The sequence below is a fragment of the Danio rerio genome, chromosome 3, assembly GCF_052040795.2.
Source record: "Danio rerio strain M-AB ecotype USA chromosome 3, GRCz13ab, whole genome shotgun sequence".
NCBI lineage: Eukaryota > Metazoa > Chordata > Actinopteri > Cypriniformes > Danionidae > Danio > Danio rerio.
In genome coordinates, this window is record NC_141023.1 from 50,804,531 (window position 1) to 50,829,672 (window position 25,142).

Consider the following 25,142-nt stretch of genomic DNA (forward strand, 5'->3'; position numbering starts at 1 on the left):
AGGGGATTCATCAATATACAATATTTTTCAAGAAATGTAAGTCTTTTAAGGCACTCAACCTTTTCATTTGTGTAAAGTTAAGAAACATTTTTAATTTCTATTTTATCTGTAAATTAATTTGTTTTAATTTAAAATTGTTACTCAAAGCAGGTGTTTCACACTTTAACTTCTGGTATGTTTTACATCAAAAAGCACAATTGAAAAAAAAAAGTTCCTGTAAGTCTCCGCTATATCATCCAATCAGGTAGGTGGCGCTGGGAATCCAGTCCATAAACTGAAGTTTTTGCTGTATAATCAAATTCGGTAGGTGGCGTTGTTACAAAAATATGGTTCTAGAAATGCAGTTCATAGTGTCACCCAATCCAGTAGGTGGCGATGTCACAAAAAACTAGGGTCCCAAAGATGCGGTCCTAAAAATGCGGTCCTGAAAGTGCAGCTTCTCCAGTTGTGCAGGATCATACTATTGATCCTGGTAGCTAATACAACAGTGGTAACCTCTGGCTGACTGCCGGATTGGATCACCATGCGCCCTCTGATAGATTACTTTAGTATTGTTTTTTTTTTTCTTTATTTTTGCCTTAACTATTCATTCATCATTCATTAATTTTCTTGTCGGCTTAGTCCCTTTATTAATCCGGGGTCGCCACAGCGGAATGAACCGCCAACTTATCCAGCAAGTTTTACGCAGCAGATGCCCTTCCAGCCGCAACCCATCTCTGGGAAACATCCACACACACATACACAGTCATACACTAGGGACAATTTAGTCTACCCAATTCACCTGTACCACATATCTTTGGACTGTGGGGGAAACCGGAGCACCCGGAAGAAACCCACGTGAACGCAAGGAGAACATGCAAACTCCACACAGAAACGCCAACTGAGCCGAGGTTCGAACCACTGACCCAGCGATCTTCTTGTAAAACAGCCATGAATCGCTGTCATAAATCTAATCGAGATAAGTAAAGTACCTGAATCCATTGTTTTTTGAGGGATGTTTAAATCAAACAGTAAAACTCACAAACCAAAATGAGCATTACAATTTAAATTTAAAAATTTTTTTTAAATTGCAAATATAAAAATTATTTTTGCACTACTTGATTTTTATTTGCAGTTCTTTCTCTTTGTTTGCAGAATTCCTTTTTATTTCTCTTTTTTTATTTTTTAAAAAGAATTTAATCATTTTGCAATTTTTTGTTCAATAATTTATTTTTGTTTGCAAAACTTTGTTTTATGATGCAAGTATATATGGCCCTAGATGGACTCCATACCTAATGGATCTGTAGCGTCATTTACTTGTATCCTGTCACTTTGCTGCTGTCAATCAATTTGGTGGGCGGTGGGGCCACTCTCCTACGTAAAGTCGGTCTGAAAACCGCTCTTATGTTGTTTTTATGTTGTTAAATTGAAAAAAAAAAGGACTGGGTGTGTTTATATCACCCCAATATGATGGTTTATACACTATATACACATATGTTTGTCCAAATAGCTTGAAAAGTAGATTTTTCATCACCCTTTAAAGAAGTCACTGTCATCTGATTAATCTCGCAGCCAAAGTCTAATCGGTCATTGTGTTTCACTAACACAGTTTTACAGATGAACGAGGATCAACAGTAAAACCAGGGTAGAGCGGCTGGGTAAATGTGGTCTTGACTGTGTGGATGAGGCTTATTGTGTTAGAGATGCCGTAGAAGGACAGAATTCCTGCACTCTCATCCACATACACTCCTATCATACGGCTAATGGGCTTTACAGAGAGATCGGTCCGTTTACTATTGTGCCAAAATGAGTATCTGGTTGGAAAACAGGCTAAACTCCAGGACTTATCATTACCTCCAAATGCACACTCGTTCCCAAATCCCTTCCTACTGATGCTTTTGTAAGATACTGATAATATCACACCAACATCGCCACTCCATTCTATCTCCCAGTAACAGCGTCCACGCACACTCTCTCTGCACAACACCTGAGGCCAACCATTAAATTTGTCTGGATGATCAAAAGTTGGCTGTGCTGTTTCAGCACCAGTAATCACTCTGTTGCTCTCAGACAGACGGAGATGATCGTTCATTGTGTTCAGATCCAGAGTGAACTGATGGGAATCTGATGGAGAAAAAAACACATCAAAATCAGCAATGATAAATCTTTGCTCTTTTAATTCTCTGTATTGTTAATTAAGAAATATTGAAACATATGTATTAAATAGAAAATAAAAAACATAGAAAAAAATTAATTGTGTCCATAACAGACATCCCAAGTTGGGAAAAGCCATTTCTGGGTGGGGCATCGATAATTTGCGGGGGTTTGAGAAGCAACCTATTTGAAGACCGAGGTGGGGGGTAAAAGGGTTGCGCTTGACTTATCTGAAGAGCAGGGAGGGATGCATTAAAGAGGGGTGCACGATGTATTTGAGGTCCAGTGGGGAGATTTCCGAGAGATTATCATTGGTTTGCTGGCATCCAGGAGTCCCTATGCATATTTGGGAGACTCCCGGAACTTCTGCCAAAAGTGTCTGGATGCAATTGATTATCCAATCTGAAAATGTCAGAGTCATTCCAGGCATTCGGTAATATTTCAACTTGAGCAAACTCATTTTTTAAAAATGTAATGATTATATTTTTAAAGAGCCTACATAAGTAGCTACATAATCTATTGAAACTTTCAAATGATTTCATTTTCTTGTCGGCTTAGTCCCTTTATTAATCCGGGGTCGCCACAGCAGAATGAACCGCCAACTTATCCAGCAAGTTTTTACGCAGCGGATGCCCTTCCAGCCGCAACCCATCTCTGGGAAACATCCACACACACATTCACACACGCACTCATACACTACGGAAAATTTAGCCTACCCAATTTACCTGTACCACATGTCTTTGGACTTTGGGGGAAACCGGAGCACCCGGAGGAAACCCACGTGAAGGCAGGGGGAACATGCAAACTCCACACAGAAATGCCAACTGAGCCGAGGTTCAAACCACCAACCCAGCAACCTTCTTGCTGTGAGGCAACAGCACTTCCTACTGCGCCACTGCCTTGCCCCTTTCAAATCACTGAAACTTTCAAACTATTGAAGCTTTCAAATAATCATACAATTATAACATTTATAACTTTCAAAATTATATTTTCCCACAAGGCAACAAAGCCTGTATATTATTTTCTGTTTTATTCTTATTTGGATAAATTTTATTCTCAACCTCTGAACAGACAAAACTGAGCTGTTAGTAATAGTATTTTACAAGGCTTTTGCTATAAAACCAACATTTACCTTTTGCTCATGTGTCCCTTAGATCAGTTTAATGGCTGAAATATAACTTTTTTTTTCTTTGATAAGAGTTTTAAATTTTTATGTGATTTAAGTTACAATTATAAAAATTTTGCATTCTGTGGAATTATAATTTAAAAAAAGTTTTAAAATTAGATGTCTTACCAAAACCACATTTTTTCAAAACTAATAATGTAAAATAATACATTATTATGATAATAATGTAGACTATGCGTCCATTTCATTTGTTATTTCGTGATGTCTGAAAAATAGACATCATGGGGTCCAAAAAATGGGGGGAAAACGATAGTAATTTATAATAAACATGTTTTTGAACAAGACAGTAAAGTTTATAATGTGTAGTATAGTAAACTGTAATAAATGCTGTAACATTAGTGTAAGCTGTGGTGGATTGGGATGTATAATTTTAGCATAGAAAACTAAAGCCTATTGGCTAATTTGTTTATTACTACAGTTGTGTTGTACCACAGCAACAATATAATCACTATGGCAGTTAATTCAAGTAATTATCTAGTATGCTTCTAAACACTACTATTTAATATGGTATTTTTTCATGTAACGTAATAGCTTATACAGTCTCTACCACCTCGACAGGCAAATATATATTTAGCTCAGTAGAAAACTTGGCCCTTTTCATGATATGAGGATCATGCCCAACATATGTGGTTATTCTCGATGTATATCTCCTTTGAAATATGCTATAAATGACAAAAATACAGATTTTCTTCTATGTCCCATTCAGTTTTTTACTTCTTGGCCGCCATCTGGATTTTGTGTATCACCAGAACCACTTGATTGAAAACAACCTATTGGTTCTTGGTTTGACGCTGATTCTAGCAGAGTTAAACTGCTGGGAAAAATTTGAAACTTCTGACTCTGCCAGAATTTCATTGGAGGGAAAATTCTTTTGCAATGGCCTTTAATCTGCTATCTGTGAACATGTCAAATCAATGATCAAAGTCTTCAGATTTTACCCTAGGATTATAGAAATCTTCTAAAATTTCCTAAATTTGTCTGAGGAGACCAAATCATGGCTGAAAGCATACATCTGAAGCTGGGATTTAGTCACTTACATTGTAGGAAGTCGTTCCTGGTCTTGGGACTAGTTTTTGTCACTGGGAAAATCAAAAAACATAATTGGTGTATTGGTGTAAGTGTCATGCATGTTTCTAATATGATGTTACACGATATGAGTTGATAAAGACCTCATTTCTGAGAGCAGATGAATCTCCGGGACTTTACTGTACCTCTGTCTGAGATCTTCTTGAGCTCCTTTTTGCAAAAGTCCTCCAGTTTGTCTTTCAACTGAGAAACAGATTCGCTCAGGCCATCGAAACACAAGAGAGAACTGGATAAAACATCTGTAGATTCAGGAGGAGCTGAGAAAGACTGGAAACTCTGCAGAAAACACAAATCAACAATCATCACCTCCACTTTACACAATAAACAAATCCTGAAAGAAAACAACTGCTGATTATTTTCCACTGAATTGTTTATCTGTGCATCACTTGCTCAACTTCATTCTGATTTGCTTCTTCCTGATTTGTTACCTTCAGAAACTGGACATGATCTTTTTTGTGTGAAAGTTGCTCCAGCTCAGCGTTTCTCCTTCTCAGATTTTCAACCTCCTGCTCCAGCCACTCCATGTGTCCTTCAGCTCGACTCACTGCAGTCTTTTCTTGATCTCTGATAATCTGTGTGAGCTCAGAACATCTTTTCTCAATGGAGCAAATGAGCTCAGTAAAGATCCTTTCAGTGTCTTTCACTGCTGTCTGTGCAGAGCGCTGTTAAACACATCACGATCACACAGCCTGTGAGTTACAGTGAGACTCAAAGATTTCCAACACTAGAGGACAGTCAAACTGAGGCAAACTTCTCCTGTTCTCCTGACTTACCTTATGAGATTCCACTGCCTCCCTCAACTGCTGAAGTTCTTGCTGTCTCTGCTGGAGACTCTCCTGGAGCTTTACCTGTGTCTCCTTCAGCTCTTTCTGGAGGACAAACAGATAACAGCAAACAACTCTCTTACAAAACCAGTGAAGAGCGGAAATTCATAGTTTCTTGAAATTAGATTATGATTAAATATGAAGCTGAAGTGTCACCGTTATTAATGCAGTGTCTAGTTTATAATTAGAATTCACCCTATAATTTAAACTGGGACTCATGCTTTTTAAATCTATGTTTTCCTCAAGATATTTTGAAGGTATGCCTCAGCTAATTACAGAGCTCAGATTAAATATGTTGACACAACAATAACCTTAAATCTCATTGGATGCTTGTGTCAGTCAAATTACTAAACATGACATCAAACATGGTGTTTTTGGTTGGTCTCTTTATATAAGATCAATGATCAGTGGGTTTGATTAGTAGATTTTTAAGAATAGAACATTTTATGCCATAATTATATTACACAATCATTATATGTTATTTTACATTAATTATTTGTTAAATCGGGTGTTGCCTTGATGCAGTGGGTAGCGCGATCACCTTACAACAAGAAGGTTGCTGCTTCGAGTCTCAGCTGGATCAGTTGGCATTTCTGTGTGGAGTTTGCATGTTCTCCCTGTGTTTCATGTGGGTTTTCTCCAGGTGCTCTGGTTTCCCACACAAGTCCAAAGACATGCACTATAGTTCATTTGGGTAGTGATATGTGCAAATGTGTGAATGAGTGTGCATGGATGTTTTCCAGTGATGGGTTGCAGCTGGAAGGGCATCCGCTGCGTAAAACATATGCTGGATAAGTGGGCGGTTCATTCCGCTGTGGCGACCTCAGAATAATAAAGAGACTAGGCCGAAAAGAAAATGGATAAATATAAATAATATGTTAAATCAACTTAATTATGTAGTCACTGACATGATCTTACCCAGCTGGTTGTTATTTACAATTTTTCCATGGCTCTGAAAAGATGTACCTAATTATACAACCCAGGCTTATCCTGAAAACGTACGGCTATATACATTTCTGGAGACTGCCAAATGCCGGAAGCTACTTTTTTTTTTTTTTTTTGCAGTTTTTGTTTTCGTCAATCCACTAGAAGCCGCTGTGTATGCTTTGAGATCTCAAATTTACACATGTATCTGTCTGCAGTCTGCAAGACAGGGGCGTAAGATGAAGGGGTGTAACTTGTAGTACGTTAGAGAGGCGTAACTTGCAGTTATCGAGATCCCATTGAACCATGCGAGAGGTCACAATGAGATTTTGTTGGTAAGCTGGCGGAAAAACTTACCAAAGAACATTTTCATCGAATGTTTTCATGAGTTTTCTCCACATTTATCCACAAACAGTTCATTTGATTTATTATTATATTCATTCATTTAACAACACCATGCAACTCTAGTCCATGACTTCTTCATCTGTTTTGTCATGACAGTTTGCCTACTCAGCATCGCCCTCTGTGGTTGCAAATAACAGTACAATAGCGAGCATGTTAAGTATGAAAGCCTCCGCAACTCTCAGCTGTACGTTAAAAATTGTGATAGTTGGGTTAGGGGTTGGGGTAGGTTTATACATTAATAACTATGATGAATGGGTTTAGGTTTGGGGTAGGTGTAGATGTTAATAATGAGGATGGTTGGGTTTAGAGTTGTGGAGTAGACATTAAAAACTGATGTACAGCGCCATCTTGCCAACAACATAGTTTTGACATGTCTCCATAACTTCAAATTATGCCTCTAATATACTATACTACAAGTTACGCCCCTAAGGTCTCTTCATGTTACACCCCTGTCTTGCAGTCCATAGACAGACCCAACTTTAAATTTCTCTTGCGAGTGCCGTTCGCACCTGCTGTTCTCGTGTAAACCCACCAGAGGCCGCTGTTGAATAAATGACGGATTGACTGACTGATAGACTGACCCACCCTCCTCCTTCCCAAAACCCAACCAATTGTATTGATTGACCAGCCCACCCACTTCCCTAATCCCAACCAACAATTTTCAGGAGCAGTACAGAAAAAGAAAAACCCTTGTTTGATTTTTTCCACGTTTTCAGATTTTACCACATCCTCAACCTGCTGTTTACTTGTTTATTTTATTGGATTCCGTTTTTGTCTTACTTTCTGGAATCGTTCTTCACTGGACTAAACCCCATCTTCGTGGTTAACTCCTCTCTGTGTCTCAAGTCCGCTGACATACATGGGGAGCTATTCGAAAACATACGAAAAGCCGTCCATACGGAGGGAAGCGGTCAGCTGGTAATCGTGAAAAGGAATGGCGTCATACCACCCCATATCATTCATTTAAAAGTGAAATTCAGCCATATGTAGCTCTGGCTACAAAAATCTCCAGAAACGTATGATGGACTACGTTTTTAGAATGAGCCTATGTTGCAACTATATGTAAATATAAAAAATTATACTATTATATGACTTGGCTACCTGCCATAAGAATGCAGATCAGCCTTGATAATTAAAATGTACATTGGTTCAAAGCATAAAACAGCAACTCTGACGTTATAGTTGTTATAATTACCTGTTTCTCTTTCCTTTGTTCTGCAACTGATAGTGTTTCGTGAGTTGTATGTTCAAACTCCTTACACAGCTCACAGATGCACTGTTGGTCAGTGATACAGTAGATTTCTAGCTCTTTCTTATGTTTCTGGCAGATCATGTCCTGCAGTTGTCCAGTTGCATCAATCACTTTGTGTGATTTACGAAAGTGAAACTCTTCATGGTTCTCAAAATGAGTTTGACAGTAAGATTCCTGACACTGCAGACAGGACTTGATGGCTTTGTATTTTGTTCCAGTGCAGACATCACACTGCACATCTCCAGCTCCCGCTTTGCAGTCAGCAGGAGGTTTAGTCTTCTTTAGCTTCTCCACCACTTCAGCCAGCATGGTGTTTTTAGCTAAAGCAGGTCTTTGACTGAAGGTCTGTCTGCACTGAGGGCAGCTGTAGACTCTCTTCTCATCCTCCTGATCCCAGAAGCCGCTAATACAGCCCTTACAATAATTGTGTCCACAGTGGAGGCTCACAGGATCCTTCAGAAGTTCCAGACAGACTGGACACAAGAACTCATCCTGAGAAAATCTTGCTTCTGCCATTTTATTGTATGAATGTAGAGAGACACAAAAACAGCAGCTTCTCAATCAAATGTTTCTTTTTCCTGCTTCAGTGTTTGAGTCACGTGGGTAAAACAGGTGTGTCTGTAAAACAGGTTCCTCAATCCTGGTCAACAGCCACTTTCTATGTGCCCCTAACATGGACGCAAATGAATGACAGAAATCATAAACACATATATGAGTAATTTGTAAGGTATAATTTTGCAGCATTTGGATAACCTTGAACTCCAAGTCAAGTTGTGTAAAAAAAAAAATCTGATCTGTTTTTAAAATAAAAAGTAAAAAAAAAAAGTGTTAATATTATTTCATATACTTGAGCTAATTTTAATAATGGGAGCATTACATTACATTTTGACATTTTATCTAAAACCTGTACTAGTATCTATTTTCATGTTACCAATGCTTATTTTTTAGATACTAGTATCTTTTCTATTACGTACTAGTGCTTTTTCATTAGATACTAGTGCCTAATCTTTGGATACTAGAGTTTTTTTTTTAAATATACTAGTGCATATACTATTCATTATATACTAGCAGTACTTAATTTGTAAATTGCGAGGTCCCGGAACAGATCTGGCTTACGGATCTGTCATGTTACCAGAGGAGAGAGAGGTGTCACAGACGAAAGTGAAGAGCGGGGTGGGGGTGGGAAGGGGTGCGTGTAAGGAGGGGGATCGGTAAAATGAGATGCAGGATCAGCTTGTTCCGGCCCATATTAAACCCTGGATACTAGCGCTTATTCATTAGTAACTAGTACTTATTAAATAGATACTAGCTATTATTTATTAGATACTAGTACTTATTTTAATAATGACTAGTAACTATTCTGTTGTTACTAGAAACAAATTTAAAGTGTTTCCATTGATTTCAGTGGGATAGTACTTAATGAATACATACTATTTTCCAATACATAAGTACTAGTATCTAGGTACTAATATCTAAATATTAGATACCAGTACCTAGGGATGTGACAAGATCTCATATGACTAGTGAGATTAAATCACAACGGGATTTCTCCTCAAAGTGAAAAGTTGTCGAGCGAGTTGTGATGTTATGATGGAGGGTAAGGGTGAAAATAGCATTAAAGATTTGAGGCAGAATTGGATCTGATCTACAAATCAAGTGCTTTGCACACACCTGGCAACCCAGGCTGACCTCAGAGTTGCGCTTGTCACTCGGTTGGGCGGGCGGGTCTGATTTAACTGCCTTTTTTCACCGGAGTTTAGCGGGTGCCGGGTCCAACATAGGCTACAACTGCAACCACACACATTATGGTTCGTATCCATGCAATAGCACTTCAGATAAACTGAAAGTCATACTCTTTGTAAACACAAATGGAGTTTAATTATGTGAAAAAATCCTATTTTAGGGTGCTTTCACACCTAGATTTTTATTTTGGAACCTGTCTTGTTTGCCCAGTTAGCACGGTTCATTTAGCATATGTGAAACCAGCAATCGCTCTTGGATTTGCGGCAAATAAATCGGCCCGAGATCGCCTAAATAAGTTGGTCTCAGCTTGATTGAAACCAATTCTGGATCGGATTGATTGTAGTGAGAAAGCAAAATGTTCCGAGCTTGGCAATATCACCCTGTATTGTGGATAAGTAACAGGCATATCAATATCACCCTGTATTGTGGATAAGTAACAGGCATATATATGCCTATATCAAGAGAGAAATGTTGAGTTGGGCAGGATGTCAATCCAACCCGTAAATGTGTATTTTATGATAAATACAAAAGTAAAAGCAAGCTGACCTATAAATGAGAGCTGTTTATGCGTTAGGAACATTGATCGAAATACAGTCTAGGACTCTGTATGAGAAAGTCTTACCTCTGATTTATATTTGGTGATGATGTCTGTGGGTGTCACTATTCAAAATTAAAGTGCAGCTTTCTGCTTATAGTGTTTTATTGCTCATCATAATAAAATAAAACAAGGACGCATGACAGCTGAGCGAGACAGCAAAATAAACCGTGAAACTCTGACCAATGGAAGGGCAGTTAACTTACATGTGACTTGTTTTAGCTCTTTTGGTCCCTTTAGAAACGTTGCCGTGTGAAAGCAAACTGCATCAAGAACAAGGAGCAACACTGTAACAATTTTAGTCCTTGTTTCGGAACAAATGAATCGATTCGCTGGTGTGAAAGCATCCTTAGTCACAGATATGTAAATGCCATAATCAAACTATTAACACCTTGAAGGACTTTTAGCCACATTTTGCGACAGGACATACACACACAGCTGATTGACACTTCACACCACAGACATACACATCTCTAAACATGCTCAAACAAACACACACACTTATCATCATGGAACACACATTTATACTGTCCGGGAAAAGCTGAATTTTTCATTAACGTGCTGTATTAAACTATAGTAAAACAACTCTCTCCTTTCATTTCCAACTTCATATTCATATGATCACTTCCAGTAACTCAGAGTAAGTCACAAGGGGTAAATGAAGTCTTGCTGAATACAAATAAAAACTGTAAAACTGATTGATTCAATTAAAAATTAAATACCAAAAATTATGTGAATTTTTTAAGTTCAGTGTGTGGAAAAAAAGTTCAATTTATCATGTGAAGTTGTATAGAGAAGCCAGTCAGTAGAGTTTAGAGCTAAATATTTAGCAGTTTTTGCATGTCCTTTACAGCATAGAATTCATTTAAATAGAAAGAAAATACCATTCATTACATTATTGTTAAAAAGCACCTAAATTGTATTGTATTTTGTGATTTTTTTTCTAGTTCAATAAAAATCTATCTTTCATTCATATATTAGCAAATATGTTGCTAAAATTTAAAATTATATATAAAAAGATTGTTTCCATTCAAATAAGCTATTAGCAAAATATTTAGCAGTGTTTGCATGTCCATTACTGCGTATAATTCATAAAAATAGAAGTAAAATAACATTAAATACAAGTTAATTTAGAAAAGCACCTAAATAAATTTCAATATATATATTTTTTTAAATTTCTTAAAAATAGAGAAAAAATCTCATCTTGTCTTGTTCTAATGAACCCAATCTCGGGTCTCGTCTCGTGGAGTAGGTGTAAGATTAACTACTAGTACATAAAAATACAACAGAATAGTTACTAGTCACTATTAAAATAAGTACTAATATTCAATAAATAAGAACTAGTATCAATTTAATAAGTACTAATATCTAATGAATAAGTGCTAGTATCTAAAAGATAAATATTAGTGTCACGTTAGGGTGATTAAAACAGGAACAAAAACGGGTGAAGAATCCAAGTGCAGATTTTTTTATGTGAGGGTGCAGCAACAGTGACAAATCCAAAAATCAAAGTAACAAAATAAACAAACAAACTAGGAGCTCAAACAGACTAAACTAGAACTAGACTTTAGCCCAAGAACAGGATATAAACTGGAATCAGGAAACATACCAACAGTAACGACAACGACCAACTAACAAACAGAGGTTGAATGGTTAATTATATAGTCCAGGTAATCAACGGGGATTGGAGACAGCTGTGGTTGTAAATCAGTGTAGATGACAGACCGGGTGTGTGCGCGAAAGAATGTATGGAAATATAGTCTTTTTGGGCGCTGCAGTTCCACTCAGTGTCCATTGAACTACAGTGCCCTCAGGTGGTCACTGACAGTCATGACATTTCCCCTCACTAAAGAGCGGCTACCAGATGCTCCCAGAACAGTCCTGGGGGGTGGGGCGGCAGTGGAGCAGGAACAAGGGGAGGGATGGTAGGGTCAGACCAGGGTAGGTCCGTGGGTCAGGCGCCCCAGCAGGAAGCAAGGGTGCAGCCGGGGAAATCCGTCCCAAACAGTGGGAAGGACTACCAGAGAGGGGCGGGAGGGATGACCCATGGATGATTCCGCAGAAGACACAAGGCAGGGGGTTTTAGGAGAGTAGCTGGAGAGGCAGCTGGACTGGAGCCGGCTGGACTGGAGCCGGCGGGACTGGAGCCGGCGGGACTGGAGCCGGCAAGACTGGAGCCAGCTGGACTGGAGCCGGCTGGACTAGAGCCGGCAGGACAGGAGGCAGCTGGACTGAAGTCGACAGAGCAAAGAGGACTGGGGTCGGCAGAGCAAGGAGCCTGGCTGGAGTCGGCAGAGCAAGTAGCCGGGCTAGAGCCGGCAGAGCAAGTAGCCGGGCTGGGGTCGGCAGAGCAAGAAGCCGGGCTGGGGTCGGCAGAGCAAGGAGCCGGGCTGGGGTCGGCAGAGCAAGGAGCCGGGCTAGGGTCGGCAGGGCAAGACGTCTGGGAGGTGCCGGCAAAGCAAGACGTCTGGATGGCGTTGGTAATGCCAGAAGCCGGGCAGGGACCGGCAGGGAGAGGAGCCTGGGTGGTGCCGGCAGGGCAAGGAGCCTGGGAGGTGCCGGCAGGGCAAGACGTCTGGATGGCGTTGGTAATGCCAGGAGCCTGGGTGGCGCCGGCAGGGCGAGGAGCCTGGGTGGCGCCGGCAGGGCAAGGAGCCAGACTGGGACCAGCACTGTACTGCGCTCTGGGGTTGGAGGCGACACTGGCGGGCGCTCTGAGGCTGGAGCCGACACTGGCGGGTGCTCTGGAGCTGGAGCGACACTGGCGGGCGCTCTGGGGCATGAGCAGTCCTCTTCCTACGCCTCCTCCATCTGGTGGCTTGAGAAGGAGGAAAAGCAGTGTCGTCAGGAGAGGAAGCTTGCTCTGGAGCTGGAGCCGACACTGGCGGGCATTGTGGAACTGGAGCAGACACTGGGGTTTCACACAGCTCCAGAAGACTCTCCAGAGGATCAAAGAAGGGTGGTCTTCGGACAGGCTGACGCGGATAAGTCCGCAACTCCAATCCAGCCTCTCTTCTCCTTCCCTTGGATAAATCTGCTGGCCCCGAAAATATCCCTCTCTGTTGCTCACCACTCAGGCCTCCCTCCTGAGGGTTCTCCTCTTTCAAAGCAACAGAGAGGGGAGAGCCGGAGATCAAAAGAGCCTCCTCGATGAACCGATAAAGGTTCAAGTCATCCTCATACAGTGGCATGAGGGAGCGGAGAACAACAAAAGAACATCATATCGCTGTAAGAGCTCTTTGGGGCTAGCTCCAAAAACTCCTTAACAGCGCCCTCAGGTGGTCACTGACAGTCATGACAATTAGATTCTATTTAATAGATACTAGTATCTAATGAATGAATACTACTGTCTAATAAAAATAACTTGTGTTTAGTCAGTAAGTACTAGTATATTTTAAAAAAGCACTAGTATCTAAAGATTAGGTATTAGTATCTAACGAATAAGCACTAGTATCTAATAAATATGTACTAGTACTTAATAGAAAAGACACTAGTATCTAAAAAAAATTGTTCTAGTAATATGAAAATAGATACTAGTACAGGCTATAGATAAAATTTCAAAACGGCTTGCCATAAGTCAAGCATGCTGGAAAGAGTTATTATTTGTTCCCTGGAAACAAAAGTAAACACTGAAATAAGGTTTTGATAAAAAATGAAGAAAAAGATCTAGTCAAACGTAGTTTCATTTTTAGAGGTTTGGCAAATGTGCAGATTTCTTATGTATAAATTAACCACAAAATGTTATAGGCATTACTCATTTCTGTTGTTTTGTTTATAGGTTTTCACAGAGACTGCACCTTTATTTGAATAAGTACCTGCTTCCACCCAGGTGTATTAACTTTGCAATTCACAAAAATAATCTGTCATTGCAGTATTTGTGTTGATAGCATAAGTTAAACCAAACATTGTCATCATGACTTGTTTTTTGTTTTGTTTTACTCACTCAATTTGTCAGTCATCCATGACAGCACAATACAACACAGCACTGAGTGTGGGCAGTAAGGGCGTGGAATTCAATGGCTTTATATAAAGCACAGGTAGGGGCAGATCAGTTCACAGAGGCAGCAGTCTTCAAACATGGCAGCAGTTAAAGCATGCAAAATCCTGATCACAGGAGCCAACCGGGGCTTGGGCTTAGAAATGGTGAAGCAGCTTTCTGAGAATTCTTGTCCAAAGCATATTTTTGCTACATGCCGTGACCCAGATGGGCCAAAATCTGCGGTGAGTAATAAATATGAATAGAAAATACTTGAAATGTGAGAAATGTGCCTTGTTTAATTATGCATATTCTTTCTTAAGGCACTAAGAGAGCTGGCGAAAAAGCATCCCAATTTGATTACAATCATCCGTCTTGGTAAATGTGCATGGGTCCCTTTTGACGCATTTTAAATTTTCATGAAAATAGCTTTTAAGATTTACCATTTCACTGTGTGATACTTCAACACTTTCACTTGTTCTGTTACTACTAGATGCTGATGATCCATGCAGTATCAAGGAGTCTGCCAAAAAAGTGGGTTCTTTAGTGGGAGCAAATGGTTTGAACCTACTTGTAAATAACGCTGCAATCGTGGCAAATGGCACCATTCAGACCAGCAGTGTTGAGGACCTGAAAAACACCTTCAACACCAATGTGATAGGACCCTTATTGATTATTAGGGTAATGTAAAAACCATTATTATGTTCTCTGAAACAACATTTTTAGCACTGAAAGATATGCTGATCTGATTTGCAGGATACAGTGATCTGTTTTCTAAAATTGCAGGGGTCACCAATCTCGGTCCTGGAGGGCCGGTGTCCCTGAAGGGTTTAGCTCCAACTTGCCTCAACACACCTGCCTGGGTGTTTCAAGTATACCTATTTAGACCTTGATTAGCTTGTTCAGGAATGTTTGATTAGGGTTGGAGCTAAAATCTGCAGGACACCAGCCCTCCAGGAACAAGCTTGGTGACCCCTGTTCTATAGGCTTTCATTGTTGTGTCATAAATAAAAAGTCGATTAAAATGAGTACTTACTATTGGGAAAGATCTAGTCACTGCAGTGTCAGTGTTAGAAAAGTTCATGGCCTAAAACCAAAGTAAACAGTTGACAATGAGCAAGCCCTAGCTGGCCACTGCTGCACCCCTACTGAAGAGAGCTACCACTGTGTTGCTCCAACGCAATCTCACAGCAATTCGTAACTTTAGTGGCTAATTAATATAAACTCGTACAAGCCAATTTGTACAATTTAATACGATTTGCTCATCACCCAAAATCATTGTTAAAACATTTCATGTGACTTCAGTGGTTCAACTGTAGTTATATGAAGCTCAAAAAACTCTTTGTTTATTTAATCTAAAGACTCGTTTCCACTGACTGGTACAGTACATTTTTTTTTTCGGGTCGGTACGGGTCACCTTTAGCAGGTTTGCATTTCCACTACCAAGGGTACCCTTTTGGTGGGCGTGGTGTATGACAGAAAGTTTCAGTCGCTGTAATTTTCGCTCGAGAAAATGTCTACAGTAAAGCTGTAGGGTCGTTTACAAATTATATAAGAAACACTTCTCACAAAACAGATGCTTTATACGCATAAATCCTTGTTTATAAATGTTTATTACTAACTTTTATATGAAAAGGATTTGATTATAACTGCAGATCAATGACAGTGCAAAATAGCCTACTGTAATGTCTGTAATTATATTAAATAAATAAATAAATGCAACATATATGAACACATACAGCCCCTTACAGTCTCCAATATGTTACTAACTACAGAAGAACTACACACAGCATACATTGAGTGCTTATTAAGGTTCAAAAACAACACAAATTATAGCTTACAGTCAGTAAAATCTGTAATCTTCAGCAGCACATGTAGCCTCTGTTAGAGAGTCATTCGATCATTCTGAGTTCATAATAGTCCAAAAGGAGATGATAATAGTTAAACATTGCAGTTTGTTCACAATTGCTGAAAAAATAATTTGCTCCTTTTGGCTTCTCCTTTGTTTTTGTTTTTTTGCACTTCACTCTCGCGTTTGTCAGTTTCTGACAGGATCGAGTTTCAAAAGCATGTCATTATTCAAGCGCACGTCATTATCATCACCTCACGAAGTTTGTTATTTGACATATAGACGCGCGGCGAGCGCAAGAAAGAAAATGATACCACTCGCGCTTCAGACTGGCTTGTAAAAAAAACTAAGGGGCACAGGGTAAATCTGCTCTTCTTTTTGGCATTTTGGCTGTAAATCAAGACGACGACAAGGTTTGTTTGAGCCCGGGTCAAACATGGCTCGTTATTATATGTATATATATTTACACTATAAAAGATCTCTCGGCTGTGTATTTTAAACATGGCTCTTTTGTTTTCATTCCGGCTTGTTGCGAAAGCGAGTGACATATCACTTTAAACCAATAGTGTTCAGCTGCGCGTCAAGCTCCGTCTTTTGGTACCCTTTCTCGTGTTTGGTACCCTATGAAAGGGTGCCGAAAAAGTGGTACAGTAAGATTCGGTTCGGTACACCTTTTGACAGTGGATACGGCCATAAAAGCGTACCAAACCAAACCGTACTGTACCTCCCAGTGGAAACGGGCCATAATGGCAATATGTACAGCCTGTGGTAAACGTGCACCCTGATGACCTGACAAGACAAACAAGATACAGGCGAAGAGGTGCATTTACAGTTATTTGTTACACACAAGTGTTCTTGGAGTGTTTTGTATGATTACAGTTAGATCACTGATGTCACAAGGAAGGTTTTTGCTTCCTTTTCTGAGCTCTGAATGTCTCGAGAGCATTGCTGTACATGGATGTAAGAGAGCCCACAGATTTCATCTAAAATATCTTGATTTGTTTTCAAAGATGGTCAACAAGGTCAATTAGAACAACATGAGGGCAAGTAATTAATAAAAGAATTTTATCTTTTGGGTAAACGATTTCTGTAATTTGTAATACTATCCTCGTCCAGTATATGTCATTTATTTGTTCATGCTTTTATTCAGGAGTACAGACCATATCTACAAATAGCAGCCAAAGCCAGTGGGACACCAGGCATGTCCAGTAAAAAAGCAGCGATCATCAATATCTCCACCGTGGCGGCTTCCATGACCAGAATGCCTCCCATATACAGCCACTTCCAAACCTTGCCATATGCTGTGTCTAAGGTACACTGAAGTCCTGCTTTGGCACTAGATGGCGCCTGGAGATTTGATAGCTTGAGCTGATGTGTATAATTGAAATGCTGTGTTTATCTTTCAGGCAGGATTTAACATGCTGACTGTTTTGGCTGCTGAGGAGGTAAAGACAGATGAGATCCTCTGCATGGCGCTTCATCCAGGATGGGTGAAGACTGATCTGGGTGGACAAGATGTGAGTGTTGATTCCTTGAGTATTCCTTGGCATTAACACTGTTTGGGTTAATTGCATTTAAGATGACTTGTTTTTATTTTCATCAGGCGACACTTGAACCAAATGAAAGTGTGGAGGGGATGCTGAAAGTCATCGGTGGTCTTACTGAGAAGCAGCATGGTGGATTTCTGGACTACACTGGAGCAACTGTGACCTGGTAAACCAGAAGAAGAAGAAAAAAAAAGATCCCATATGAGAGGTCATAAAATGGCTTATCCAGGTCCAAACTGCAATGTTTTATCTGTTTACCATTAAAGGCACATCTAATTATAAGTGTGTAATTTCAGGACACAAATGTTTATGACATATTTTCTACAATAAATCACTCTGACTAATAAAACAGCACTGTCTCCTTTTCTATTTATCTGCTTCTGTTACTGTGCTTATCAGGACCGCACATTATCAAATCAGGCAGTGAAGTTAGTTAACTATAGTGCAGCAAGTGTAACAGGTATGACAGGTAAAACCTACACGTTAAAATCAGATAGGCAAAACAAAACAAAAAAGAGGTAAAAAGGTCAGAGTTAAGACAAGGGACACAGATTAATAAAACCAATTCTATCTCCCAACAATTCATAATATTTTGATTCAGAAGATAAATCATATGAAATTGTAGGATCTATTACAAACAATTTAGTACAATTTGCTCATACCCCAATGACAGATGGGTTAAGAGGTGGCATGCCTCCTTTAAAAAAAATGTGCAGTTTCGTATCATGAGATCTTTAGTTTTATGAATGAATTTGTATAGATTAGCTACTTTTCTGACAATACGCCCGATTGTTAAGTTTTTTTCATGAGATTGCTTTAGATAAGATATGAAACTAAATAGATTGACATTGTTTGACATGGTGCTGTTGCATAGCTGAAAAAAAATTATATGATTTATATAATGTGAAGGGAATTAGTTGCCACTCGTTAAAATAAATGAAGATTAGCCCCCCTATTTATTTTTTTCCCCAATTTCTGTTTAGCAGAAAGATTTTTTTCAACACATTTCTAAACATAATAGTTTTAACAACTCATTTCTAATAACTGATTTATTTTATCTTTGCCATGATGACAGTCAAAAATATTTTACTAGATTTTTTCAAGACACTTCTATACAGCTAAAGCTGCGGTCACACTGGGTTTTTATAGTAGACTTCCATTCATATGCACGCGAATGCGTCAGGCCGGAAAAGCAGGGTCATGTGTCAGGTTTTGCAGGTTGCTGCGGTGCAAAGCTTGGTGAACTCTGACCTGCGAAATCACATTACTTGACTGCGTGAGACCAATCGAGGATTAAAACACGACATCTCTGGTCAGAAATTTAAAACATGGAGCATTAGCTCGGTTTTAAAAATGTCTAATAAACTTGTTTAATCCCACCCCTTTTCACATTTTCAAACTCTAGTGTGACCGCAGCTTAAGACCAATCGATGATCAAAACATGACCTCTCTGGACAGAAATTTAAAACTTGGACCAATCGCTCGCTCATTTAATCAGCATGTTTAATCCTGCCTACTTTCTCAACACCATATGACAGAATTTTGCATGCTCAAACTCTTGTGTGACCGCAGCTAAATGCTGCATTCACACCAGGCACAGCACCTGCAATAAATCGAGTTGCGCTTGATGCTTCAACTGCATCTTGTGTGAATGCAGCTGGAAGGTGCATTCAACTTGAACCGTGGCTGCAGTCGGTGATCAATGAGATTAGCCAAGCACAGGTGGGAGCAGAGTTGAAAAAGGAGCCGCCAAGCAAGACAGCCAGACACTTCGGGGCTTAAAGTTGCTGCAGTCATGACTTATCACATGGCGTGATCACTTATTTATTTATTTATTGCAATAACAACAAAAGATTTCCAGTACAAATAAAACAGAATAAAGTCTCTAAAACTATAGTTCATTTTAAACAATAGGGGAATTATAAATTAAATTTTAGTAGCCTATATAACAAACACATTAGAAATAAAGGGAAAATGAGAGGGCACATAAAAGGGAAATAAATATCCACAAATAGGGGTTATTTTGGATAATAAAAGCATCTTTAAAAAATCCAAAACGATTGAACTAAAGGACCAAAATAAATGAGCTACACAAATTCTCAGAAAGAGCAAGGTACATCAATGTCACTTTTAAAATTTCTGCATAAACAGCTAGAAAGGAAATAAAATATTTTACAATCATCTATTTTTATATTTAATAAAATATTTGTTTTACTTAATTTGTTTAGAAACCTTTATAGGGTGTCAGGATCATTGATGATATTTATTCTATTATTAATTAAATAAGTCTGTAAGACTTATTTGAGTTTATATATAGGTTATTTACTAAAATTATTTAAATCATTTACGGAGCTGAATACAGTAAAAAGTCTGTATAAAAAGGTTGAATAAACCTGTGCAAACAAGCTAGTCTTTTTGAACAAATTATTTAACAAAAGATGATTACTGCAGTAAAATATTTGTAATCTTTTAAAAGGCATGATGTGTACAAGATCGAGAGAGTATAAAAAAGTTAATTGTTTGTTTTGAAATTTGTGAGATGGAATTTGTCCAATTATAAACCCGAAAATCAATGTGGTTATTTTCCTGCATTGAATCCAGCCAATCGTGTAATATCAGTGCCATCATCGCAGCTCCAGCAGTCGCTCTTCAGATGCTGCGCTGGCTGAATCAGTCGTCTGATCTTGGAGCGCTGTCGCTGTATTTTGATGCCACATGTGACTTGTCATGTGGCATCAAAATACTTGACTCGAAGTTCAAGTCTGGCAAAGAACGTTTCCAGAAAGCAGGTAAATAAAATAAACAAGTAAATAACCAGACGAGAATGTGGTAAAATCTGAAAACTGGGTTAAAATCAGGCTAGGGCTTTTCTCTTTTTTTTTTTTAAATTGTAGGTTGAGTTTAGGGAAGTCGGTGGGCAGGACCATCGCTGCTTTTGAAAATACTTTTGGTTGGGTTTAGGGAAGGAGGAGGGTGGGTCATCGATCAGTCAGTCAGTCAAACAATCAGTCGACTCAGATTTACGCAAGAAGTTTAAGAGAAATTTAAGGTCTCAAAAAGCATACACACGTTCCTCTGATGGATTCGCAAAAACAAAAACTGAAAAAACCTAGCTCCTGGGGTGTATTTGGCACATTCCAGAAATCTATATAGAGGTACAATTTCAGAATGAGCCTGGGTTGGTTCATGTATTTTGAGAGCTGTCTATGAATTAACATACATAAACACAGCAGATCTAATCTCTCCACTCAAGCAATATAATCATGATAAATGGTGAAATACATGTTCTTATACATATTTGAAAATCCGAATAACAGATATTTGACAATTTAATTAGTACTGGTCAATACTTGCAAAAAAAGGGGGACATGACAAACTAATGAAATATTTTAATGGAACGTGTTCTAAATAAGGATCTCACTATTCTAGTCATTGTTCGTGCAGAGCGCCGTCTCGGTCACGCCCAGGCAGCACCTTGGTCTTGTTGGTTTCGGATGGTGCTGGGATAAAACATGTCCATCTGCGTTGCATGTGTGAGCCCTTTGTAAATGTCTTCATTTATCATTTGTTTGTGTCTTGCGTTCTGTTGTGTTGGTGTCATGTTTGCATGGTAGCCAAGTGCTTTAGGGCCTACTCACACTATGCCATCCGTACCGTGCCCAGGCCCATTTCCCGGATCGTTTGAGAAGTGTGAGCGTGCTGAATCGGGCTCAAGCATGGTTCACTTGGCCGGCCCTGGCCCAGTTGGAAGAGGTGTGCCTGAGCCCGGTTCACTTGGGCTTTGGCGCGGTACGCTTGTGTGTGAGTGCAAAATGCGCCAAAGCCCGAGACGTGACTTTTAAGGCACTGTTTCATATGGATTTATTAATCATTCTTACTGTTCAGTGAACGCAAACTACCGTAGTTTATTAAAGACGCAAACCCCTCACTGCATGACAGCTGCGCACCTTCAGCAGACCTCCTCATTCCTGCAGCACGAGAGCTTTATAATTGTTTATGAGTGCCAAAAGTGGCGGATCTGTTCGGCAAATATCTGACTGCGTGTCCCCGCATCTCTAAGGACTGTTTGGCGAAATATTTGACGGCATATCAAACGACTGAAACGATATAACTAGAGAAATCTCCACTGTGCTGCTGAGTGAGAGAGTGCTTCTCACTGAACAGTGCAGCAGCGATGACGTAAGCGTGCCAAAGCCTGTTTGTGGTGTGAGCGCGGGCCGTCGGGGGAGATGGGAGGGGGGACAAGCATGCTTTGGCCCGGTTCGAGGCAACTGTACCTAGTGTGAGTACGGACTTAGTGTCTAGTTTCATGTGAGTATGCGGTCAATGAGTAATCTTATTGGCTGCGTGCTCTAGTCCTGTTTGAATGCGAGCACATAGCTTGTGTTGTGGTGTTTGTACCATGTGCTCTTTTGTCTATCATCCACCTTGTAATCCTATTTTCAATCATTATGTTCACCTGTCTGCTTGTCTGTCCATTGGTTTGTCTTTCTTATTTATGCCGCAGTCACATTAGAGTTTAAGCTTGCGAAATTCTGTTGTACCAAAAGTGGTGGTATTAAACAAGATGATTAGACATTTAAAGAAGCAAGCGATTGGTCCATATTTAAAATTTCTGTCCAGAGAGGTCATGTTTTGATGCTCGATTGGTCTTACGCAGTCAAGTGATGCGATTTTGCAGGTCAGAGTTAACCAAGCTTGACCTTTGCAACGCAGTGAACTGTGGAACTTGACAGTTTCCGGTGGCATTTCCGGGCGTATGAATGGAAGTCTATGGGGAGAAAAGTCCAGTGTGACCGCAGCTTTATTCTCCTAGTGTGTTTTTTCATGTGCTGGTCAGTCACCATTGATACAGATCTCTATTATTGAGGTTATTAATGTCTTGCCCAATCCTGTCAAGTCTAGTATAGTGTGCATTAACGCAATGTTTTTCCCCCATGGGAATGTTTAAGTTGTTTAGTTTACTTTTTGTTAAATAAAGTCCTTTATTTCCTGCAATTGGGTCCTCGCCTCATTTCCTCTAACCCCTTACCCTGACAACCCATGCAATTATATGTGAAAACCCAATCCATATATTTTGTAAAAAAAAAAACAATGATGTCATTATCCCACATCTTGACCCTAGTCAGAAACTAGTACATCACATAAAAGAGACAATATAGCAGGCTACACGCTTGCATTAGAGCTTGCAGAAGATGCGTGTGCTACAAATCTTACCCTTTTTTTCTCTGTGCCAGATTTACAGCACCACATACTGTGCTGGAATATATACAACATAGTTTTAAGTCAATTTCGGTGGTTACCTCTGTGCAGAGATATTTTTGAGATGACTCCATGTCTCCACAAACATAAATTCAACATAAAACACAAGTGCACATTGATTAAGGTCACAATTTTAATTGCATGTAAATCCTTACTTGCCCACCAGGCACCACTCAACACTAGAGAAAGTGTGGAGGGAATGCTGCAGGTCATTGGCAGTCTTACTGAGAAGCAGCATGGTGGATACATGAACTACAGTGGAAAAACATTGACCTGGTAATCCACAAGAACAAAATATCTCCCCAAAGGGATGATCTGGATTTCATGTTTTGTCCCTCCTTTTAGGTAATAAGCACTTTGGTTATGATATCTTAATAACCTTCAGCAAAACAAAATCTTATCAAGCAATACAACAGCATAGTGAAATTCTTAAATTTTTTGTTTTGTTGTTGTTTTCCTGAAATTTATCAATTGCTATCCAAAGTAAATCCGCAATGCCAAATATAACTTATTTTATTTGTTTATATAACTTATTTGTGACATAACTTTTTACAATTATAAATTGGCATTGTCACATGTCATATTTGCATTACTGTTTATAGAAGCCTTTGATTAGCAACATGGATTATACTAAAGTTTAAAGAATCCTGTTGGAGATTCAGATTTCCAGTATTTATGCACCAGGACTGTGATGTTTATTGTATTGTATTACAATATTTGAGCATTACAAGGGGGCGTGGACAAGAACCATGTTGACATCATGCAGCCTCTCCCTCGTGAAGCTAATGTGGAAGTAACTGAAACTGCAATTCATTGAAATTCCGCTAGGCCTGGCTGGTCAGTGTATCTTTTGGTCATTGGATTTTCATTTTAGAAACAGATATTGAAAAATGAAAAATCAGCCGTTTTTGATTTTCCTTTCAAAATTCTAAATCGAAAGTTGAAATACAAGACATTTTTTGATTTTCGTTTTTGAATTTAACATTTTTCATGATGAAAAACGGAAAAGCAAAAATGATTTGATTTTCATTTTTATTTTGAATAACAACAAAAAAAAAAATCATCAGAAAACAAAAAACGAATACATATTTGTTTTTTACAATCCGAAACCAGATAGACTCATTCATGGTGACGCAATGCTGCCACACACAGGCTAACCTACTATAGGCTATTTTATTTATTTATTTTTTCCACCTCTAATGTAATAAAAGTTATTTTCTTGTGATAACAGAAATTTGGTAATACATATTTTCCTCACTGAAGCAGGTTATATGGAACAACATAATTTATGATATATGCATTATTTGCATTACTAAACAGTTTTTGGAAAATAAAGTTTATTGTTAAAATCACTTCCACATCAGGAGTGACAGCAACATTGGACATTCGTCGGCCATAGGCTATTTTTAATAGTTTCAATTCATGTATTAAAGATCTGCTGCTATATTTGCAATTGTGAAATTATGGATAGACCCACTGTAGCGGGGTAATGAAGCATGCACACAACTTATCTGCAAGTTTTAGTGATTTTCTGTTTTAAAAGACATGGTATGCTTATCAGGGTGTTTGTGCAGCATGCCTCCTTTCAGATTAAATTAATTATAAATTTTTATTTTTTAAAATACTATGACATATTGAAATGTGCGTAACGAACAACTGCATTAATGCCTCCCTCCCTTGAAATGATTTGTGGTAAAACTTTGGGAAGTGGAAGTATTATGGTTTTAATAATATTAAAACTTTCTTTTCAGAAAAGTGTTCAGTAAAGAAACCTAATGCTTGCATGTAACGTCAAAATAAAGGTTGTTTTATTTAAAACATTCTAACAAAAAATAAATATATAGCCTATAACCAGCCCTTAAATGAGAAATATGTCGTCTTAATGAAGAAAATATGTCTTAACAAAATCCCGTTATAACAAGAAAATAGCTTTTATAACATTATTAAGCGAAAAAAAAATAATAGCCTACAGTAGGCCAGCAGGTCAGCATTGCATAACCGTAAATGAGTTGCCCTATCTGGATTCGTTGTAAAAAATAAAATAAAAATAAAAAAACAAGCCTTTATTCGTTTTTGCTTTCTGGTGATTTTAGTTTTTATTATTTGAAATAAAAAATTTAAATCAAATATTTATTTTTTTTTAATTGGGCTTTTCCGTTATTTATTATGAAAAAGAACAAGTCGGTTTTTAATTTTAGTTTTAAAATCAAAAAATGCATTGAATTTCAATTTTCCCTTTATACATTTAAAAACAAAAATCAAAAAACAACTAGTTTTTCATTTTTCAATATCTGTTTCTAAAATGAAAATCCAATGACCAAAAGATACACTGAGCCCTGGCGCCATAATAGAGCACATTT

At 38.7% G+C, this 25,142-nt stretch overlaps 2 protein-coding genes across 2 annotated transcripts; one reads left to right on the forward strand and one right to left on the reverse strand.

The window, feature by feature from the left end:
- Positions 1-29: 29 nt before the first annotated feature.
- On the reverse strand, positions 30-8,390 carry ftr94 (finTRIM family, member 94). Its single transcript, XM_087245118.1, has 6 exons — positions 7,754-8,390; positions 5,179-5,274; positions 4,834-5,067; positions 4,531-4,681; positions 4,357-4,398; positions 30-2,103 (listed from the first exon to the last, which is right to left on the reverse strand). Exons 1-6 carry the CDS (start codon positions 8,324-8,326, stop codon positions 1,580-1,582), a joined length of 1,620 nt encoding a protein of 539 aa, XP_087101244.1. The 5' UTR covers positions 8,327-8,390; the 3' UTR covers positions 30-1,579.
- A 5,811-nt stretch (positions 8,391-14,201) lies between these two features.
- On the forward strand, positions 14,202-17,700 carry zgc:163083. The gene is given in 6 exon segments (NM_001083559.1): positions 14,202-14,369; positions 14,448-14,502; positions 14,618-14,805; positions 17,124-17,285; positions 17,380-17,490; positions 17,577-17,700. Coding segments are annotated over 6 exon segments (774 nt in total). The 5' UTR covers positions 14,202-14,225; the 3' UTR covers positions 17,691-17,700.
- The last annotated feature ends 7,442 nt before the right edge of the window (positions 17,701-25,142 follow it).

Excerpts from the sequence above, each read along its gene's own strand:
- ftr94 (XM_087245118.1), bottom strand. The coding sequence starts at position 8,326 with ATGGCAGAAGCAAGATTTTCTCAGGATGAGTTCTTGTGTCCAGTCTGT. Across the intron at positions 5,068-5,178 it reads AGGCAGTGGAATCTCATAAG|CGCTCTGCACAGACAGCAGT; the intron begins GTAAGTCAGGAG and ends TGTGTTTAACAG. Across the intron at positions 4,682-4,833 it reads ATCATGTCCAGTTTCTGAAG|AGTTTCCAGTCTTTCTCAGC; the intron begins GTAACAAATCAG and ends TGTTTTCTGCAG.